At 39.5% G+C, this 20,447-nt stretch overlaps 1 protein-coding gene across 1 annotated transcript in view; it reads right to left on the bottom strand.

Moving 5' to 3' along the window:
* Window positions 1-4,053: 4,053 nt before the first annotated feature.
* fstl5 (follistatin-like 5) overlaps window positions 4,054-20,447 on the bottom strand; it is a 183,255-nt gene continuing 166,861 nt past the window's right edge. The window contains exons 14-17 of the mRNA XM_085360253.1: window positions 17,599-17,748; window positions 13,097-13,204; window positions 11,284-11,408; window positions 4,054-4,756 (exon numbers count right to left, since the gene is read on the bottom strand). Of these exons, the coding sequence (XP_085216379.1) occupies window positions 4,054-4,756; window positions 11,284-11,408; window positions 13,097-13,204; window positions 17,599-17,748 (1,086 nt within the window). The remainder of the gene's footprint in view (window positions 4,757-11,283; window positions 11,409-13,096; window positions 13,205-17,598; window positions 17,749-20,447) is intronic.

The raw sequence follows: 20,447 nt of genomic DNA on the forward strand, positions 1-20,447 counted from the left end.
GCATCCAAAAACTTCAGTTTTTCCCCCTTCATTAATCAAATGGTTGTATCCCTCCAGATATGTCCCTTACAATCTCCTAAAGGCCAAGATGACTTCTTGAAACGAGCCAGTTTGTCCATCCAACAGTCCAAACATCAAAAAATAAATGTAATCTTTGTTTGATAGACTTCTCAGTGTTTTCAAAAATTATAACCCAAGTTTCCCTTTGCAGGAAAATCCTGCAGATTACCCAGGCAGTTTTGCCGATGTGGTGGTGCTAAAAAAAAAAAAAACCCAGGAAAAGCCTTTCATTCTTATAAATTAGAACACCATAATTTGCATAAGAATAGTTTGCCTCATCAGCGTTGATGGAGATTCACTCTGTTCTCAGGGACTTCTCAGTTTCATTTTCATTAAATGTCTTCTGCCTGCAGCACACTTTAAATGGCAGTATTTTTACCTTCACAGGTAGGTGATTCCCAAATGAAAAGCTGGCATAACGTGACTTTATATGATTTTATAGATTAAGTTATAAAATCACCTGATACAAAATGAGCTCTAACTGGATCAACTTAAGTATGTAGTAAACACAAATACGAAGTTTTCAATAATACGTGATTTTGTAAAAAATACTAAAATAGGTTTTAATGCCATTTTGAACAATTTTGAACATACTTACCCTCTATTAATCCATTGTTATTTGCTTATCTAAAGTCAGGTAAGGGTGGCAATAGGCTAAGCGGGTTTTTCCAAATGTCCTTCTCCCTAGTCAGACTTTCCAGTTACTCCTGGGGGATCCTGGGGCGCCTAAAGACCAGACGAGATATATAATCTCTCCAGTGGGTTCTAGGTTTACTCCAGGGTCTCCTCTGAGTTCAGTGTGCATGGAAAACCTCCAAAGGAAAGTGTCCAGAAGGCATCCTAAGCAGACGCAGAAGTACCTCAATGAACATAGGTGAGGGTTGGGGTGCAGATTGACTCGTAAAATGAAAACTTTCCTTTGAGCTCCGCTCTCTTCTTACCACGATAGTCTGGTACGATGGCCACATTGCTGCTGAAGCCTCATCAATCCACTAGTCCAAATCACAGCCCACCTGCTCATCACTTGTTAACAAGATAATTGAAGTCCCCTGCTTGAAGTAATAATAATAATGGATTGCATTTATATAGCGCTTCTCGGGGCCCTCAAAGCGCTTTACAATTCCACTATTCATTCACACACTGGTGGAGGCAAGCTACAGTTGTAGCCACAGCTGCCCTGGGGCAGACTGCCAGAAGCGAGGCTGCCATATCGCGCCATCGGCCCCTCTGGCCATCACCAGTAAGTAGTAGGTGAAGTGTCTTGCCCAAGGACACAACGACCGAGACTGTCCGAGACGGGGCTCGAACCGGCAACCTTCCAGTTACAAGACGAACACCCAACTCTTGAGCCACGATCGCCCAGCAGAGAACCATGGCCTCAGGCACTTGGAGGCAGTGACTTTCTTGTACAAATATTTTTTTTAAGCAAACGAGTACTTGAAAAGCAAATATTGGTGCTATATCACTAAAATACACAAAGAATATACTTTCTTTACCTTCAGTTAGTCAAATACATTTCACATTTTACCTGAGAGCTAAGATCCAGTCACACAGAGACCTGTTGGCAACCACTGCTCACTAGAAGACAGGGGTTGCAATTGCAATTCTTTCTAGCTGTAAGTGTCACATTCACTTGCAGTATTCATGAAAGATGCTAACTTGTCTGCAAAGACTGTTCGCTTTCATAGTAAAAGTCATGCATTTTCAATTGTTTTGGGGGGTTTCCCCCTCCGATTCTGGTTTGGGTCGCACTTTTTCAAGTTTCACTACTTCTCAGTAAGCAGCAGGCGAGTGTTTGCAGATAAATCGTTGTCTTCCATGCACACTATGGGCAACTGCGGTAATCTGTTAGTGACCAAAGCAATCACAAGGAGGTTTTTGGTGCAGGACGCTCTTGGTGACTGATTTCAGCTGACACAGCCAGTAACCTCCAGCAATCATTCACGAACCATGGGGGAATACACATTGTTTCCCAGCAGGCTTAGGGAAGCTGATTGGTCTCTGTGTGGCTGAGGCCTGCAATAACAAAAATACACACACATTTTTGCATGAAACTAAAAAGTCTTAATTTATGTATTTTTTTTCTGCTTCTTACAGTTATCTTAAGCATTCTTTGCTGCAAGATAAATGCACCCAAAGGGAAAACAGACTTGTGACCTTGTTCTTGTTGCAGAATAAATAACGGTCAGCTTGGCTCCTAAAGGAGCCTTTATTCCATAGCTGTAAAGCGGCCTCTATAGAAGGTCACTTTAACAACAAAAAGACACAACGATACACTTGGTTCATGATATATTTTTTATTGTTGGGTAAAATGACAAGCGTGTTTTCTCTATATAAATAACAATCACATGAAAGAACATACGAGACATGGCTATAGGGAAGTGGAATCAGTGTTTGTGATCACAATGTGCTGCTTGGGAACAGGATGTCCATAATGATAGCTGTGTGTTTTGTTTTTCATTCTTAAAAAGGAGTGTGCTGATTTTCTGAAATGAACAGAACCTGGCAGAATCTGTACACTGATGAGAAACGAATGGAGTCACAGCCAGCCGCTATGTACAGGACATTAACAGAGAGAAAGGTCAGAGGTCGTCATCAGCAGAGTCGGGGTTTAAAACAGGAAAATTTAAATCAAAGTATATACGCTTTAACTGGAAAGACAGAATGACTATATATAATCTGTACACATCAAAAGTTCATACTAAATTTGAGATACAGTTGCCCATTGTGATTCAGAGTCATAGAGTGCTAGGGTGAATATGCATAGAAATGTGTCCAGCTAGGAAACGGTTTCATTGACTACTGCAGTAGCATCTAGAAAGAGCTGCTTCTCATGCTCAAAGACCCTCTACACGGCACAACCACATCTACCCCAGTCCCCAGTGTGCTAGTTCATCATTACTTCACATTAAAACATTCACTTGAAACATGCTGTCAAACAGAGCAGACTACGCATGTGCTCCACATTCAGCTACACTCTAAGATGCTTTTCTTTTATTTGGTCCAGGGATATTAAAATTATGACAGAATTTTCTTCACACACGAGTGCTCTATTGACTCTTAGCTAAGGAACATTTTTGAAATATTTTAAATTTCACAATGTGTAAAGCTGGCAATATTTACCTAACATCACCACTGACTTTCATTTTTCTGCTTTAGACTATAAATGAAAAGAAGAGGAAAAAAAAAACTATATCATTCAAAACCTTCCAAAGCTGGTTATAATTTCGGATCAAAGGTTACAGAGCACACAACCATAATGAACCACTCAGTCTCCACTTCAAACAGGATGGGATCACAGCAAGGGCTCGTTTTAATTAGACAGATTTGGCTGCATTCGATGGACGAGAGCTGTAGATTTGTGAGGAACCACTCACACTCACCATGAATGAAGGGGTCAAAGAAAGAGGTATTAGTCTGCAGTCACACTGGGAATAATTATGCTAATTCCTCTGATGGAGGGGAATTTTCCTTGAAGGCACAGGAAAAAAGTTGGGAATGGGAAAATTGAAATTATAAGATTTAATCTGGGTGTATACAATATATATGTATATATGCATTTCTGCCGATTCACTTTAGTTTGTTTTTGTTAAGAGATTATCTACAGCATTCCCACACACTGAATACAACCGAATAATAATGCAAAGTTGCACATATTTATGATTTCATACCAATTTTGAAAAAAATGTTACTAGCAAGCAACTTTGATGTAGAGGCAAACCACCAGGTGAAAAGAAAACAAACAAACTTGGCTTCAAGACAATATCAATCAATTATGCCCTCACATATTTGTTCTTTTTTTTAGCATTTTTTATTTTATTTTATTTTTTTCATTTTCGGATGACAGTCCCTCATCCGTGTGATGAAGTCAATTTGGTTTCTGAATCTGTGGTTTTCATTATCGGACTCCCACAAAACTAAAGAATCTGCAACAGAATTCAGTGCATTAGTACCTTTGAAAGGAAAAAGCTCACTGGGTCTCATCGTCATGACCTAAGACTCTCCCACCCACACCACCACGTTGCCTTTGAGGACATCGGTGATCTCACAGTTGAGCTTGTTGAGCCGTCCATCCAGGATGAAGAGGGACTCTCTGGACGGTGTCATGAGGTACTGTCCGAACAGTCCGCTGCCCGCCATGATCCTGTTCTTGCTGCTCCACGGCCACTCAAAGGACTTGGTCGGCTCCTTCAAGCTCTTGATCATCTTGACTTTGCCGGTGCTCAGCTCCACAAACAGAGCGTCAGTTTGACGGCCGGAGCTGCCAAAAACGTTATACTGGTGGACTTCGGTGAAGGAGCGCTGGAAGGCCAGATCAGATAGGTGCAAGTTGGTGTGGATATCGAAGGGTTCCTGGATTTGCCCTCGCTCTGAGATCGTCTGGATTCTCATCAAGCCATCACTGTCATCGACAGTGACCAAGTAGTGGCCGTCTGGAGACACATAGGGAGTGCCAGTGATGTCACGGTTTTGTCCAATTACGCTGTCTGTCACGCTGTCTAAGATGAGCTGAGGCTGCGTGGCACCGGTAGAGTCTGGCCTGCAGTTAACAAAGTAATAGCCACCCAGATGGGTGTAGGCTACAGACTTGGGGATGCAGCTGTACTCCCATAAACTGATGTTTTTCACATATGAAGTCGTCTCCAGGTCAATCTTGTGTAGGACAGGCTCATTTCGATGAAGGATGAGGCCAAATCTGCAGAGAATTTAAAGAGAAAAACAAAGAAAAGATTTAATCAATATCACATTTTTCTTCTGAAATCCAAATTAAGAATCAAGAAACTGCCAACCCAGTTGACTGGTTGAGCACTTTGTACAAAAGTAGGGTCAGAACATATCCAAAATATTTCGGTTTACCTGAGCATGACTTTAGCGATACATTTTTCTCATTTAAGACTGTCCAAGCAGTAATGCACAACTGCCCAAATCTGCAGTTTGTTTAATAAACTCTTGAGGCTTCCTTCGAGATCAAATGAATCCCCACAGACCCCCGTGTTAAAACAAAACACAAACGTAGAAGCAAGTTTAAATGTTGTATATTATTTCTATATACAGTTTCTGATGCATAAACTGCAAATAATGCACAATGTATTCCCTATAATCCCCATCCAGCAAACATCTCGGCTATCTGACAAAATGCCGCAACTCAGCACGTCCACACATTGCTGAGAATGAGATTTAGCGAGTCAGCAGGTGAAATTTGCCTCCTTAGTGATGCTGCAACTTTTGCATTTTTAGCCTTTATGGATTGTAATTGGTCAATGCTTTCCTTTAAACCAAGTGGAGTGAGTACCTGGAGAAAACTCACTCAAACACAGGCAGAATATGCAAACTCCACAAAAAAAAGCTCAGCTGTCAGTCAATCCAAATCTAGGACCTTTTCACTGTAGGGCATGAGTGCTAGCCACTGCAACACTGTGTTGCTCTGCTAAGATTAGAAGACCATCAGGTACCATTGTAGTTCTGACCGCCGGTGGCATTTCTCCCATGACCTGCTTGGAACCAATGGGGGGGGGGGGGGTAAAGTAAATACATTTTGGGTTTAACTTGGTTTTCATTTGAAAACCAGTTGTAAAAGGGATTTCAATGGAAACTCATCCCCATATAAATAAACATACAGTCTCCTCAGTCTGGTTGTGCTGACAAATTTGACCAAAATTACACAAAAACAGTACATTAGAACTTTGAGGGGGTTTTTAAACACCTTTTCCTTGGATTGCTGCATGACTTTTTTGAATTTTGTTTCACAGACTTGAAGAGCTTCTGACTTTGCTAATCCAGAGTTTTACCTTTAACTCTAGCACTCATACTATTAGATAAAATATCTCAACAACTGCTGATGAAATTTGAAGTATATAGTCATCGCACCCCATGTTAATTATAATAATCTTGATGATTCTTAGTTTTTCCATCCTAGACCATCATCAAATTGCATTTTTAATTTTTTGTTTTATGACCAACTACATCATCCTATCAGCTGCAGCTGTGTTTAGTTCTACACTCTTTATAATTTGTGCTCTAATACAGACTGACTAGCAATTAGTGCTTGTAAGCTGAATTTGAGGGGCAAAATCATACGTTTCTAGGCTGTCTTCTCGAGCTTCCCGGCCTTTTTGGATGATTAATGCAGAAGGACATCTTGTTAGTTCAAAGCTCAAGTCATTTGCTTTGAACAGTCATGCACTGTATTTGAAAATGTTCTGTAATTTTTGATTTTTTTTAAAGAAATCTGACAGTAAAATGCCCCCTAGAAGCTTAACCTGCAGGTGCAAAAAAAATCTTAAATCGACCAGCACAATGCAGATGATAAGGCAAGGTCAACCTGAAATAAGAAATTGATTTTTTTTACTAGGTAATTATGAAGATTGTTGGACTGTCATAATTTTAAATAAATTTTCAGGAGCAAAACTTTAACATATCTGAGAGGTCCATTTAAAACACTAAAACGGCCATCTTCTGCCCTCTGGCAATCTTCATATTGGCTGTCTAAAATCATCTACACTTTCCCCTTTAATAGAATCATAGCAGTGTTATATGTGGGCAACAATCAGTGAAAATGCTACTCATTAGAAAAACCCAAAGAACCTCCTAATGGCACATTACACTTTAACAGCTGAACAGTTGGAATATGCGGACAGGCCTCAATTAAATGCGAATACCAGGTGATTGATGCTGGCAGGCGCTTCAATCTTGCCGTCATTCATCATCTTTTATGTCGTTTGAACACCACACTGTCTGTACCTGTGAACAGAAAATGGCTGTTTGAAAGCCACACAGCACATTATCATCACTGTGAAGGGAATCATTGATCCAGAGATCATTGTGACCACTGGGGCCAGGCAGGAGATTGCACAGGGTCACAGAAACAACTAAAGCAGAGTTTTTGGTTTGTAACATGTGAGCATAAACTGATAACAACTATTTCTCACGTGTGCGAGGCTGGCTTTACTCCTTAATTAGTTATATTTCACTTATTATGTGATCAGCATTTAGTTTTGGGTTGTTTTTTTTACTTAAAAATTTCCTGCCGTTGGTTTGGAGCTGCTAACGATCGATGGCTTTTGGCATCTTAAATAGTCTTTAATTAGCTTGTCTTATTATTAATGGAGCAGTTTTTCATATTTTGTTGCCAAGTCTAGACTGTGCTACAAAACAGTTGTCTGCATTTAGCACAAAAATTGTGGAGCAGACCATTTATTTTCATTCATTTTCACAACTAAAAATCCTTTTTTTTTCCAATTTAATCAGGAAGACAGCAGATTTAATTGTTCCTTTTGTAACTCAGTGTTACTGTAAGAACTTGCAATATGAATTATTTGACCATTTTCTGTTCTGCACTCCACCCCCTTCATACAGTTAAAGAGCTACTCTCTACTCATTGTCATTTAATAAAAATACAAAAATCTATTATTATGATTTAGCCAAGTCTAAGACTGAAAGGAAACTGAGGACCACCACTGAAAAACAACTAGTTTAATCCCTGTAAGGGGAACCAAGGATTTCAGAATAAGTAAAGCAAAGACAAAGGAAACAGGTCAGAGTAGGCAGGTTGCTGCAGGGAAACGGTAAGAGACTTGGACAATCTAATCCAAATTAATTACCTGGACTGGACTTTTATTTAAGGTTAGAGTCTAACACTGGACCAGTTCACTCATCCTACCAAGTTGTTATTGCTCAGATATGTGAATGTGTTACTTCCATAAGAAGCAAGCAGTGATATCAGCAGCCTTTCAGAATTTCTCTCTTAATCATTAGTTAGGCTAGCAGAGTCAATGCTAGCCTAACTAATGATTATATACAATAAACTTTTATTTGGAGTTGACATCAAACTGAAATGAACCACACTTTGCTGTTTTTTCCTGGCTCCGAACTGGTCTATACTGGTGGCTGTGTGCGCAAACCTTCTTCACTTTGTCATTATGAGGTATTTGTAGAATTTTAAGGGTGAAAAATGAATTGAATCCTAAGATTCAATAAGAAACAACCACTGTAATACGACAAATTGTGGAATGAGCGAAGCGTTGTGAATACTGCACTGTATCCTAACAAGAAGCTCTAGCATCTCTCTCAGTAAGTGCTTGTGAATACAGCCAAATTCTCAGAACAGCCAAGAATTAAAATGCCCATTCAAATGAATTAATCAGACAAAGTTTTCATTATACAATCAGGACTTATGAGTAATTTAGACTGTAAAATTTGTTGGCAGTATACACTGGTTAACTTTCATAAGTTGTATTCGATTCACTGGAGTCTTACAAAGATTTATGATCATTCAATCAATTCTGTGAAACCACCAAAGCGGTTTTATGTCAATTAAAAAGCCCTCCGTCACTAAACATGTTGGTTCTTGATTCTACTATAGTGTCCCTCACCTATATTAAAAAATAAGCTCTGAAGAAAGATGGGGGAATCTAGAAGAAAATCATCAGAAAAATGTATTGTGCAGTTTAAATCTGAAAAACCATTTTCACCCACTGGCAGGCAGAGCTGGTGATTTACAGACCAATAATACAACTCATCAAACAAGCCTATCAAACAACACTGAAATTGTTTTGCCATGGATTATTATCAATATTGTGGCTGATCAATGACTAGTGCACAAATGCTGTGAAATATTGGTAACATGCTTGGAAGCAAAAGGTCGATGCGATGAAACAAATACTTTTCTCAATGGTTTGACTTTTTTTTCATGTATGAAAAATTGATAATCAGACATTGTTTGGCCTTGCTGTGATGTGAACACAGCTGGGGTGCTTCACTGGCAGACCCGGATTGCTCTGTGCCAAACTGACAGCTGCTGTTTGTCGTTTGTACCAATGACTAATGCATAAAAGATTTCCCCCAATTCTGCACAAGATGGCTATGTTCAACTAACTGCTTTGCATGCTAACTCATCTCTGTGTCAGTGTTTTCACTTTAGAAATGGCTGAGTCTAAACAAAGCGTTTGGGAAAAGCTTTTCTCTATCCGCGTTAAGCCTGGGTGTGACAGCTGCTCGTGACATGTGAAAACCGAAGCAGCGTTTCGATGCACTCTGCACTCAGCAGGTCTATGCTTTGTTGTTGATGAACTAAAGCGATAAAGAGCAGGTGAGGTGCCAAACTGCCCCCCCACTCTCTGACTTTGTTGGGTTGTTTTTTTTTATTTGATCTCGGTGAGAACAAAGAAAATACTAATGACTCCTGTAAGTAGTGGCATTTGATGATAATACTAATTGCTGATTCATTCTTAAAACCACTCTTTAACCGTTTGACACAAAGAGTTTGGGGATATCTTTATCAGTGTAAGAGGCAGCTGCATTTAATTGTTGTTATTCTGTTTTGGTCATGATGTTTCTGAAAGGAAAATTTCAACAGCTATAAACGGCATAGCTTATTTAATTGTTTTTAAAGTTAATGCACATTATGTGGACATCCTGTACAGAACTGGAAATAAACCTAAGCCTCAGGTATTGCTGCTGATTTATCAGGTAATCACCATTTACTGGTAATGTCTAGCACCAAGCTCGGAAATTTGTTACATTATTTCCTTAAAAGAAAAAGAAAAGAGTCCGAACGGTTGAAAGGTCTATTTCAATCAAATTAGTAAAGGTAGGGCCTAGCAGGCAGCCGTCAGCTGTAGCCACTTTCCTTTGTCCCATCTGTCAGTCAAAACCTCTATACCCCTAACAGGGAGTGGGTGTTTACTATTCATAAAGGCCACAATCTTTTAGTTTTTTTGTATCCGGTTACAAAAATGCTTCCTTCAGAGATGGACTCACTTTTGGAGCCAAAGTGGCCATTAAAGAAACAAATCCTCTTTGATGTTCATTTTCAGCTCCTTATTTTTGCTGCACGATTATTTGCTTACATGTCATTTTTAATATTCACCTTAATGTTGTGACCAAGTGACGAAAATCATAATAAACTCCTAAACTTAACTAACCACTGAGTAAAAAAGCAACGCTCTAAATGGGAGATTAACTGCAACCTGCCTTAGCATCTTCTATCCTAGACCTCCACCTCGCCCTTGTGTCTCCTTTATTTGAATTTGATACACAATACTTCTTAGAGTCTAATACTGCAGGAGCCCCTGCATCAGGGCACCGATGCCTAAACACCTTTGACATGTTTAAGTCTGTCACCCCAGCGACTTCTGACCAAGAGCAGTATTTGATGGCTTGGAATGTGAACCAGTTGGATGGGCTGAGCTTCTGCCTCCCAGACACTTTAAAGTAGGCATGAAGATGCCTTACAGCTTAACATGCCCTGAGGGGTAGATTCAGAATCTATTATGATGTATTATTAAATCTACAGAATTATAAAATTATAAAAAATGAATCGGATTATAAATTTACCAGTGTGATATGCCTATCTCGCTAGTCACTTGCATTTGTCAGTCCTCTTATTTTTTGAGCATTTGAAAAGCACTGCGTACAAGATCTACCAGAGCTACTGTGTAATATTTACAGTCTTTGCACAGGAACCTGCACAGGAACACAGCCGACAAATACTTGATTTTAAACAACCTAGCAACATTTAAGATAAAATAATAATTGATGAAATTAATTCAGTATTTGCAACTGTACTGAAATCTGGTAACTGTTCAAAAAGTTTTCAAGAAGAATGCAGATCATTTTCTGCCACTTGCTGTTTATTACTGAAAACTGAATATTTTTGGTAATCTGTTGGTTGGAAAAATTAAGATTAAGATTATTTAGTTTTTCTTTGTTTTTGGAAGTTTTTATGACCGAGTGATTTGATTAAAAAAAATCAGTAACTTTGGCCTTTTTCTTCGTGGCCAAACCAGAGTTTAAACAGTCAAAGGATATTTAACAGTTGTAAGGATCCTGCGACTTTCAGCAAGTGTCCTTTGAGATACTGCCAAGAAATGTAAAGCAAAGAGTACACTGACATATTTAAAATTTCTAATACTTATAATATGCTTATATTATTTATTGTTTTCTGCAACTCTTTTGTGATTTTTTATGCTGGTTCTTGTTAGTCTTTTGAATTTATTTAAAAAATAAGGAATTGTATAATCAGTTTCAGGGTGCCCAGTTTCATCAGATAACTGTGTGGCCTTGATCCAAAAACCCACTCAAGTAGCGCAAAACAATGCTCATTCAAATTATTGTATTGAGTCTTGAAGAGATTTTAAGTAAAGTGAATTAAATGCCAAAGGGGTGAACCTAATTTGCAAATCAATTTACATTAGGAATGTTGCTGGATCATGCTGGATGTACCTGATGTGGTTAATGATGAGGCTGGAGGCGGGAATGAAGAAATCGTCCACTCTGTCGAAGCGCCTGCCGACCGGTTGTGTGTGAACGGTGTGGTGGGAGACTCTTCCGCTGGCCTGATTGATCACCTGGTGAAGACCAACAGAGAAGCAGGTGGGTGTTTAAAATGAGCTTGATGAATACACTCAGTGCTGCTGGTTTCTCCTCATTAAAGTCTTTAAATCATACTTACTTGGAGCTAACAATGAACCGAAAGGGACTAATATCAGAAAGCTGCAAAAGTTTCCAGCATTTTTTAACAGATAAAACTCTTCAGCCTCTCCTCGTGCTGTTGAGTAGCTGGAGCTTCTCAGTAGGAGGTGATGTGTGCTATATTCCTTGGTGTCTAAATAATCATCATGCATGCATGGAAGCGTGTAGACATGTGGTTGTGTGTAGGCAGGGTTTGCTTTGATTGTACCACAATGCTGAAGGCAAATTGCCACAGACCAAATCCCTGCATTACAAATCTCTGTGCTCCTGATGACAAACTAGAATTTCCAATGAAACCGCTCAATTTGACTCAAAGGAAACAATTAAAAAACACACTCATTAAATATTTGTTCCATTTATAGCAAAGGCCTCAAAATTGAACATATACAAAGAGTATTTATAAGGTGCAATCAATAAGTGTAGTGAATTCCAGAATTTAAAGAAAGAAAGAAACAGCAGATTTAGTTAATACTATAATAGCGCGAGTGCTATTTTCAGTGTGTTCCCCAGAGGTCCTGTTTTACCACTTGAAGTATGCAATATGTGCTACACTGGCTCAGCAACCCTTCATCTTGAGTATCATGTTAAAAATTATTACATGAAATTTGGGTCATTTTGATGTTGACCCAACAAGTTAATGTTTGCTGTTCGCAGAGACACAAGTGGTCAGAACAGGATATCTAAAGAGCAGTGTGAATGAGATGGACCAATCCTGATGTGCAATAAAAGCACCATCTTTTGATATATATATTTTAATTTAACTTTTTAATGATACAACACTCTACCTTTGTGGTCAGAAGTTTATGTGCCTGGATTTATGTGTAGTGGTTCAGAACCAAAAACTACTACAGCCTTAATGCCTGCTGCACTCAAAGTGCATTTAATTAACTTAAAATATACTCTAAGGGAGAAGCAATGAAAGTAAAGGTGGGATGCAGATGGAAATTAGCCCAAGGCTATAATCTGGCATATTTACATTTGTTAAAATGTTCATTAATATGTATTGCCCCTCTTTCTAAAAAATAAATAAATAATGCACAGCTGAAGTCACTGAATTTGTTGTAGGGAGAAAAGATCTGTTTGTTTGTTTTTATCACCTGTAGCTTTCTGGATTGGCTTTGTTGGTAATGTTATGCTAATAGTTATTCCTTATTGCTGATTTTACAGCTTACACATGCCTATCTTCACACAGGGTATTTAATATAATCAGCAGGAAGATATTAAGTTCCTCTATCAGCTCTTTTTATTTATAGAATCCTGAAAGGGTTCGTTGAGTAATAGAAAATTAATGACCAGATAATTTGGCACTGTTGGTAAAGGAAAAATGAGCAGCCTTGGACTCTGGGACAACATGATTGGTATTTTTCACAATTTTCTGACAGTTGGTGAACATAATACATTTTAAAGCATGTGAACTATCCGAACTTTGCCTTGATAGTCTGCATCTCTGTGCTTGTTTATATAACTCACTGCTTTCAACCGTTTTACAAGGACGAAAATGGACAAGGACTGCAGAGGAGAGAAAAACATTGAAATATAATTAACTAGTGAACCACGGACACACCTGCAGGGTAGGAAAGTTCTTCTCCATGTCTCCCCAGCTGAGCAGCCACACCTGGTCATGAGATTTGTCATAGTGGAGCTTCACTGGATACGGGTCAGTGCTGACCGTCTGAAAGAGAACACACAACCGATCAAAAACCAAATTGAGCCCAAAGACAGCAGGGCCATGGTATAATACCGCAAGGCAAACTAGACTTGTGTTTGAAGAGATCCCTCTTTGATGTGCAATGGTAATGCTTTTGAAAGGTTTTCCTGCAGACTAATGCACCGCGGGTTGACAGGTCCAAGTCTTCTTTTAACAAGGTAGATTGGAGGTGTGCTTTTTATGTATAAGGTGTGTTTGGTGTTGAGCTGCATTTCAAATCAAGTGGTGACAGACACAATTTCTTTACCACACTGAAGTAATTGCTTTCAGTCTTTATCCGTTCTTTGACACACAGCGGCAATATTCCCAACCAGAACAATAGATGAGCCGTATGTGACAGAAAAGCGCTCCTCATGCATTATGTCCACCTGAGTGCAGAGAGACACCCGGCTCAAAGGGAATACGGAAATCTCAGGGGAAGCGAGAGCATGCAGTAGCTTTACTCCTCACAACAGCAAGAAAAAGCCATCATCCTTTTAAAAAGAATTATTGCAACCCTGTATTCCCACAACCCCCTTTGACTGCAGCTTTCCTTCTATAATATTTGTTTTGCCACAAAATCCTAATGGTATTGTTTACCTTGGCAAAATATATACTGTATTACTGAGAGAGTAAACCTCTCCTAAGAGAGTTATTGCAAATAAGATGAGAATATCTGTTGAATCCTAACTAATCTCCGAGCATGTAGTCATCAGAGAAAACAGGTGTTCGCGTTGTTCTTTTCCTCTCGACTGACAACTTCTTTCTGGCTGAGGAAGATTATAAAGATCCTCAGCCAATATGCTCTAGTAACTTCTACAGATCTGTCAGAGATGAAGCGCGGAGAACATTGCAGCTACTTGCACACAAGTATCCGCATGCACTCTGCAATTCATTAGTTATAATGCACAAAATACAGCTTGCTCATTAAAAACTGTTAACTAACAATTTAATTGGTTGCAAATTTCAAAACGCAAATCGCTTGTTATTGTTGCTTTCGGCATGTCAATCATATTAATAATCCAATGAGAACACGAAAATCTGGGAAACCAGAACTTGCGTGTATCTTACCATTCGAGACGAGTGACGGGTTCAGGTGGGTAATTAACAACTGGTAATATAATGCAATGAAGCTAAACCTCCAGGCGACTGAATAATGAGCTTGTGACAGACTCTGGGACACCAACCTGCTTACTGGCAGGTCCCTGAGAGGCTGGCAAGCTGTAAACAGCTATCACGGTGTCAGGAACATCTGCAGGGATCTGAACAGCCCGGAATTAGTCTGACACACCCAAAAAACCCACTGACACTGATGATTCAACTCCACCACTCACTGTTATTTCCTGAGGAAGCCTTGCATTAAAAAAAATCCACCAGGAAAAGAGACGGGTGCAGCAAGGAGTGTTAAAGGGGCGGCTTCCTCACACCATCTGTGAGGAAGATGGCAGGATTTGCCATTTTAAAGCACTTCTGAAGGGTTGCCAGGCGACAGTATCCTTGAAGAGGTGGGTCTCAGGGTCACTCGGTCATCACGTTGACGCTAAGGTTAACTGTGGGTCTTGACGGTTGCAGTTTGTATGAAATGGGTCAGGTCAGGGATTAGCAGTCAAACAAAAGCTGATCTTAAAGCTGAAAAAGCAGCACTTTAGCGGTTCAAGTGGAACAGAGCCGGGCTGATGCACTGGCAAGCTTTCAAGCAAGTAAGAAACAAAACAGACTTCATCAAGTAGAAAAATTCAACACATGCAGACAAAGCCCTGCACTCTGCTGTTGACACTGACGTTGCTTATCAGAATGATTTTATAATCTCTCTGTAGTGGTGACAGTAGTGGCTGGGAACCCCTGGTCAAAATTACTGCTACTGTGAATAGTTGTGTGTAAGTAGATAATAAACTGATGTCTAAAAAGACAAATATGAAACATTACTTTGAATATTTTAAGCAAGATTAGAGCACTTTCTGTTTTATATAATTTTGGTGCAAAATAAAAGTTTGGGCACCCCAGAAGATTTGACCTCTCACATAAGTTTTGCCAAGGTTTCCAACCTTGATTACAGTTGCTTGTTAGGCCTATTTTCGTATTAGGTCAGAATTATGGAAAGGCCTGGGGATGCACATTTCACATCTTAATAAACACTCAGACTCCTAAAACCTTGTCCCAACAACTAGCAGCTGCCTACTACTCTAAAGAACAGAGAATAATTGATGCCCACAAAGCTTGACTACAAGAAAATAGCTTTTTTTTAAGTAGAAGCTTTCTTACTTTGTAATGGAATTAAGACATGGTAAACAGAAAGTAGAGGTCAGGTTGAAAGAGCTGCTTGAATAATTGCTAGAAAACCAAATAAAAATAGTTTTTTCTTAAATAGACATTTGGAGTAGGTCTCCACGATTTCATAGAAATAACCTTAATGGAATCAGAAGTTTGGCATCCAAACAACATCCAAACAAACCAGATGAATGGCAGACTGCTTTTTAAAGATGTCGGCGATATCTTTCCTCAGCAAAGCCAGCAACTCGACCTTGAGCGCCTCAATATCAGGATTAGCTTGAGATGTGGGGGGCTTTGCAGGAGACGACGGCTCACTCGAGGGTGTGGTCGCGGTTTGCAAACCAGGCCTCAGATGTGTTTGAATAGTACTGCGGGTTTTAACATTTTTTGCTGCCATTTTACGCCGGCCCGAGTAAAACTTCTCAACAAGACAATCCACAAACCGAAACAGGACTGGAAATATGCCCAAAAAGCGCAAATAAATAACAATTTAATCGCGTCCTACTCCATCAAAGCTCAACCGGAAGTCCGAATGGCAGACTGCTACACTGAACAACGATATATTTGGAGCAAAAAAGTGCAGATTTTCATGAAAAGAACTCTCAAACTGCAGCACCATTTGTAGCACCATTTTAGATTGACCATGCTTTGGGTTCTTGTTGCAGGAAAATGACCTTAAACGCACCTCAAATTCCACAATGTGCAACCTCAAGAAATGCAAGCTAAATGTTTTATTATGGCTTTCAGATTGGGGACTGGGGACAGTACATCAATGTAAGCTTGTGGATAAATCTACTGTACATGCAAAAAATCTCTGAGTATTTAGTAAACAGAATAGAACAAGTAGCAGTGATGATGTTTCACGCTGTTTTCAAGCAAGATAACAAAAATCATCCTCCCTGAAATATTAAAGAAACGTGTCTTCTTCTTTAACGTTTTCTTTTTTTTTGTGCCAGATGGGCACGATCATCTCTAGATTTTACAGAGGATGATCAGAAAAAGAGAAAAATACCAGGGAGAGGCAGTTTATAGCCAAAAATGTTTTGTTGGTGTCAGACATTGGGGAAGAAGACTGCTTCAGACAGCTTCAAGCTAATAGGAAGGCAACATTGACTCAAATAACTAGCTGTTCTGTATGCAGAACAGTATCTCTGAATGTGAAACATGTTGAACCTTGAAGCCGATGGGCTACATTGGCAGGTGTCACTAATGCTGGCTGCTATAAACATGAACCTGAGGCTATGTTTTATGCAGGCTGAAAACCAAAGGTTGTCAAACCTGATACAGCACAGTATCAGACACAATGTACGTAATACAATGTCCATTACTACAGTTTGTTACTACACTAATTTATGTGCATTTAGTTAATGAATCAGAAAATGTATTTTTATGCTTGGTGGTGTTTTACTCAGATTAATAGACCATAAACTGGAAAATTATTTAGTCTACTGGTGTTTATTACCCAGAATACTAGGTTGAAGGAAGTGTGGGATAACAAAGAAAGCTGATAACCACCATTCTGATACCTTTCACTAATGATCTGTTTTGTTGAGCCAGATGACATAAAGAAAGCCTGGCAATATTGAATTTACATTGGACTACACTCCTCATACATCGTCACACCACAGCGCTCACTTATTTGTATTAATGCTCTACTAAATAGTTACTTAAGTACAATATTCCAACACCTCTGATACAAGCGTTTCCCAAATAACAGGATACAGGTCATTTTTAGTTTAGGCCCAAAGCATTCATATATTTGAACTTCATGAAGGAGGATGATGTATGGAACTGGAAAAAAAACATGTGTGTCCTTCATTCAGCAAAATCAATCACAGAAAATACCCATATGGAGCAATGATGTATTGAAGGTTTTTGTGAAATATGTTGCGTTCAATCAACATGGGGACACCGAGCAACCTTGAAGTTTTTTGGCACAGATGGAGTCAATTACTGTAAACAACAACTTTTCACTTTTACAAAGATACAAACAGGAAAGATTATTCAATCTTTTTTTTTTCTTGACCTGTGTTATCGTCAGACCCTCTCTCTGTGTTTCTGGCAAAACTGACGAGAACTTGTTTTTTCCAGTTTAGCCCGACAATTACCTGGACGGCCTTCTGAGACTGGATGTCAACTATGAGCACTCGATCCAAGGTTGGCTGTGTCACATAAATAAACTTGTCCTTGATGTTGACCGCTGATGTCCACACACACCTCTGAACCGCCTCTCCTGGTGAGGTGGGGCACACTTCCTCCTGCAAAAACAAAGGCGCGCACACACACAGACACACACACACAGACACACACCGACAGTGAGCATATTGTTTTTCATATTACAGGGAAATACGTCTCATTAAAAAACAATTACCTTCACCTCGTCATTTTTCTGTGTTGTTTACTACCTGCAGTCTTATCACCTATGCTGATGTGAGTCGTGCTATCTTGGCAACTTGGATAAATGAGCTTTACGTGGTCCAGCGAAATCTCTGTAATCGCTCCCACTTGTCCGCACATATTCTTCAACACAAAGCCCGCGGACAGTCTACGGCTGTTCAGCTTCCACTCCTGGCAGCTCTCGCCATCCTGGCTAACGGGCAACTCAACCAGCCTTATGGCTCAGGAGATTTCCACCTCTCACCCCCTTCCCTAGTCATCCAATCCTCCAGGCAGTGACCAGTCGTCCATTTCAGACTCTGTGGGACAATTTTGGGAGCTGCAAGGATGACTCCGGCATGTCGGGATGAACTCTTTCTCTCATATTTACAACCACAGAGGCAGCCCATGACAGGTCCCTTTTCATTGGCCAAAATTTCTTGGTTCGAGGGGCATTCTTTAATGTATGAACTTGACTCAACTTTATATTAAGAATGATGGGGAAAAACAGAGAGGAGGGATCTAAACTCTACTGCCGACCTCCCCAGTGATGTCGCCCATGTCTTCTCTGTAGGTTAATTTGCAAACAAAAACATCCAGCTAAGAGGTCATTTCAAGAAGCTAAATCACTAAATCAATGACACTGCTTTGAATTTTCTGGCTTGAAAGAGCCAGAAAGACAAGGATTTCAATTCTCTGTGACTACATTGTCCAGGTGCAGCGCCATCTATTGCTGTTTATTCCAAAACAGGTTGGAGGAGTCAGTTTTAAAAGTCAGAAATCCTTCCACTTTGTGAAGTAATCGTTGAGTCATTGTTATTGAACCCTGCGACACCCCTGCAGACCTACGCTGTGGTCATTTTGTTGCTAGGGGGGCTGCCAATATCCAACTTATTGCACCTTTAAGAAGTGAGAAATCGAACATCTGATGCCCAGCCGAGGGTGTGAATGGAGGCGGCTGTAATCCTCTCTGTATATGTGTGTTGCATATGTCAGTATATATGTGGGTGCAATCGATGTATGCAATTTATGTTGTAACTGACAGGTTTTAAAGACTGCAAACATTTGCTGTACTTCTTTATGATGGAAATGACTACAGTGTGATACAAAACAATATATATCTTTTCATCAAATACTGCAGTAGGACATTATGCTGCAGTGAATTCACACTGCGGTGTTGTATTTCTTTAAAAGATATTAAAAAAATACTAGTGTGAAGTTATATTTAGAGGATTTTTACCCTCTACACTTGTGAATGTGGATGATGACATTTAAAGAGCTGCTGTGAGAAATGTGAGGCATCTGATATTCTCCAGCTAAGCCGCCAGATGATTTGTAGAGCTAGTACATTTGTGACACATAAGTCGTCTGTGGGGAGGGAAAGTGCCGAAAACAGTGAAGCAGCAACATCCAAAAGTGTCAAAAAGAGAAACTTTGTGGTAAAGTCACGGCACAATCATGTCTAATCTCTTGAGGTGTTCCTCCAAGCTCTCAATCCAAACTTCTGTAGTCTTATAGTATGACGTGATGCAACTTTCACAATATTTTTTTTTAACATGTACTCATAACTTAGTTGGACCTAAAGCCTTTAGAGAATTCTCCAAGCAAATTTTTTCAAAAAGCTACAAGTGAGTTCCAGCTAGTATTACCCTAAAGTGTTTTGTTTTTTTCCTTTTGAACTAGCATGCTAATTATCACCCTTGAGAGTAAACAAGGTCCTCTTGGAATACATAAGACTTAGAAAACACTTCTGTTAAAATTAGAGAAATATGGAGAGAGTGTTCAAGCTGTTGACTGAGTCCCGTCAGTTTTCTAAAATAAATGTGGCGTTTCTAAAATTCCAATTACTATATTTTATTTACCCTTTGACTGTTTTATGATTAAAATTGTCATTACAAATGTGAGGTTTATATACATACAAAATGCATTTACATAAGTTAAGCATTTGGGTTCTCTATGCTCCTTCTACTCTGGAAACACCAACAGCTACTCTTCCACTCGTTGTTCAGTCCTCATGGTCACACCACACCCTCCTGGTCCAGTTCTATTACTCGGTTCTGTTACTCGGTCATCACGAGTAGGAATGAGTAAGGTGGAGTAGGAAAATAGTGGCGCAGTCTACTGCGTGGATATGGAAATTATTTGTATTGTACAAAAGACCGAGAGCATGATGGTAAAGTGCAAACTGCATCCATCTGAGCGCATCCATCCGTGTTTCTTTGATTTAACCTTTACCAACACCCAAAAATGTGGAACATTTAGTACGCATTTGAATTTTTCCTGCCTTTTTCTGTCTTAAATACTGTAACTCACTTATGGTGTGCATCCCACACTCAGCAATAGGCCATCTTTAACTGCTCTCGAATGCAGCAGCTAGGCTGCTAACAAAAACTAGCTATATTTTTGCCTTTACAAGCTTTCAGTTCCAGTGAAATTCAGAATTCATTTGAAAATTTTATTAAATAAAGCCCTACATGGCCCAAGTTCCATCTTATACAGGGACATGTGCTGAGACATTACTGTGGCAGTTGGCCTCTCCGATAATCTGTACACACTCTTTTAACTGTTCCATGCTCTTATT

This window comes from Diplotaxodon limnothrissa, linkage group LG2, assembly GCF_057381915.1.
Source record: "Diplotaxodon limnothrissa isolate DT_005_m linkage group LG2, D_limnothrissa_male_GT1.1, whole genome shotgun sequence".
Classification (NCBI taxonomy): Eukaryota; Metazoa; Chordata; class Actinopteri; order Cichliformes; family Cichlidae; genus Diplotaxodon; species Diplotaxodon limnothrissa.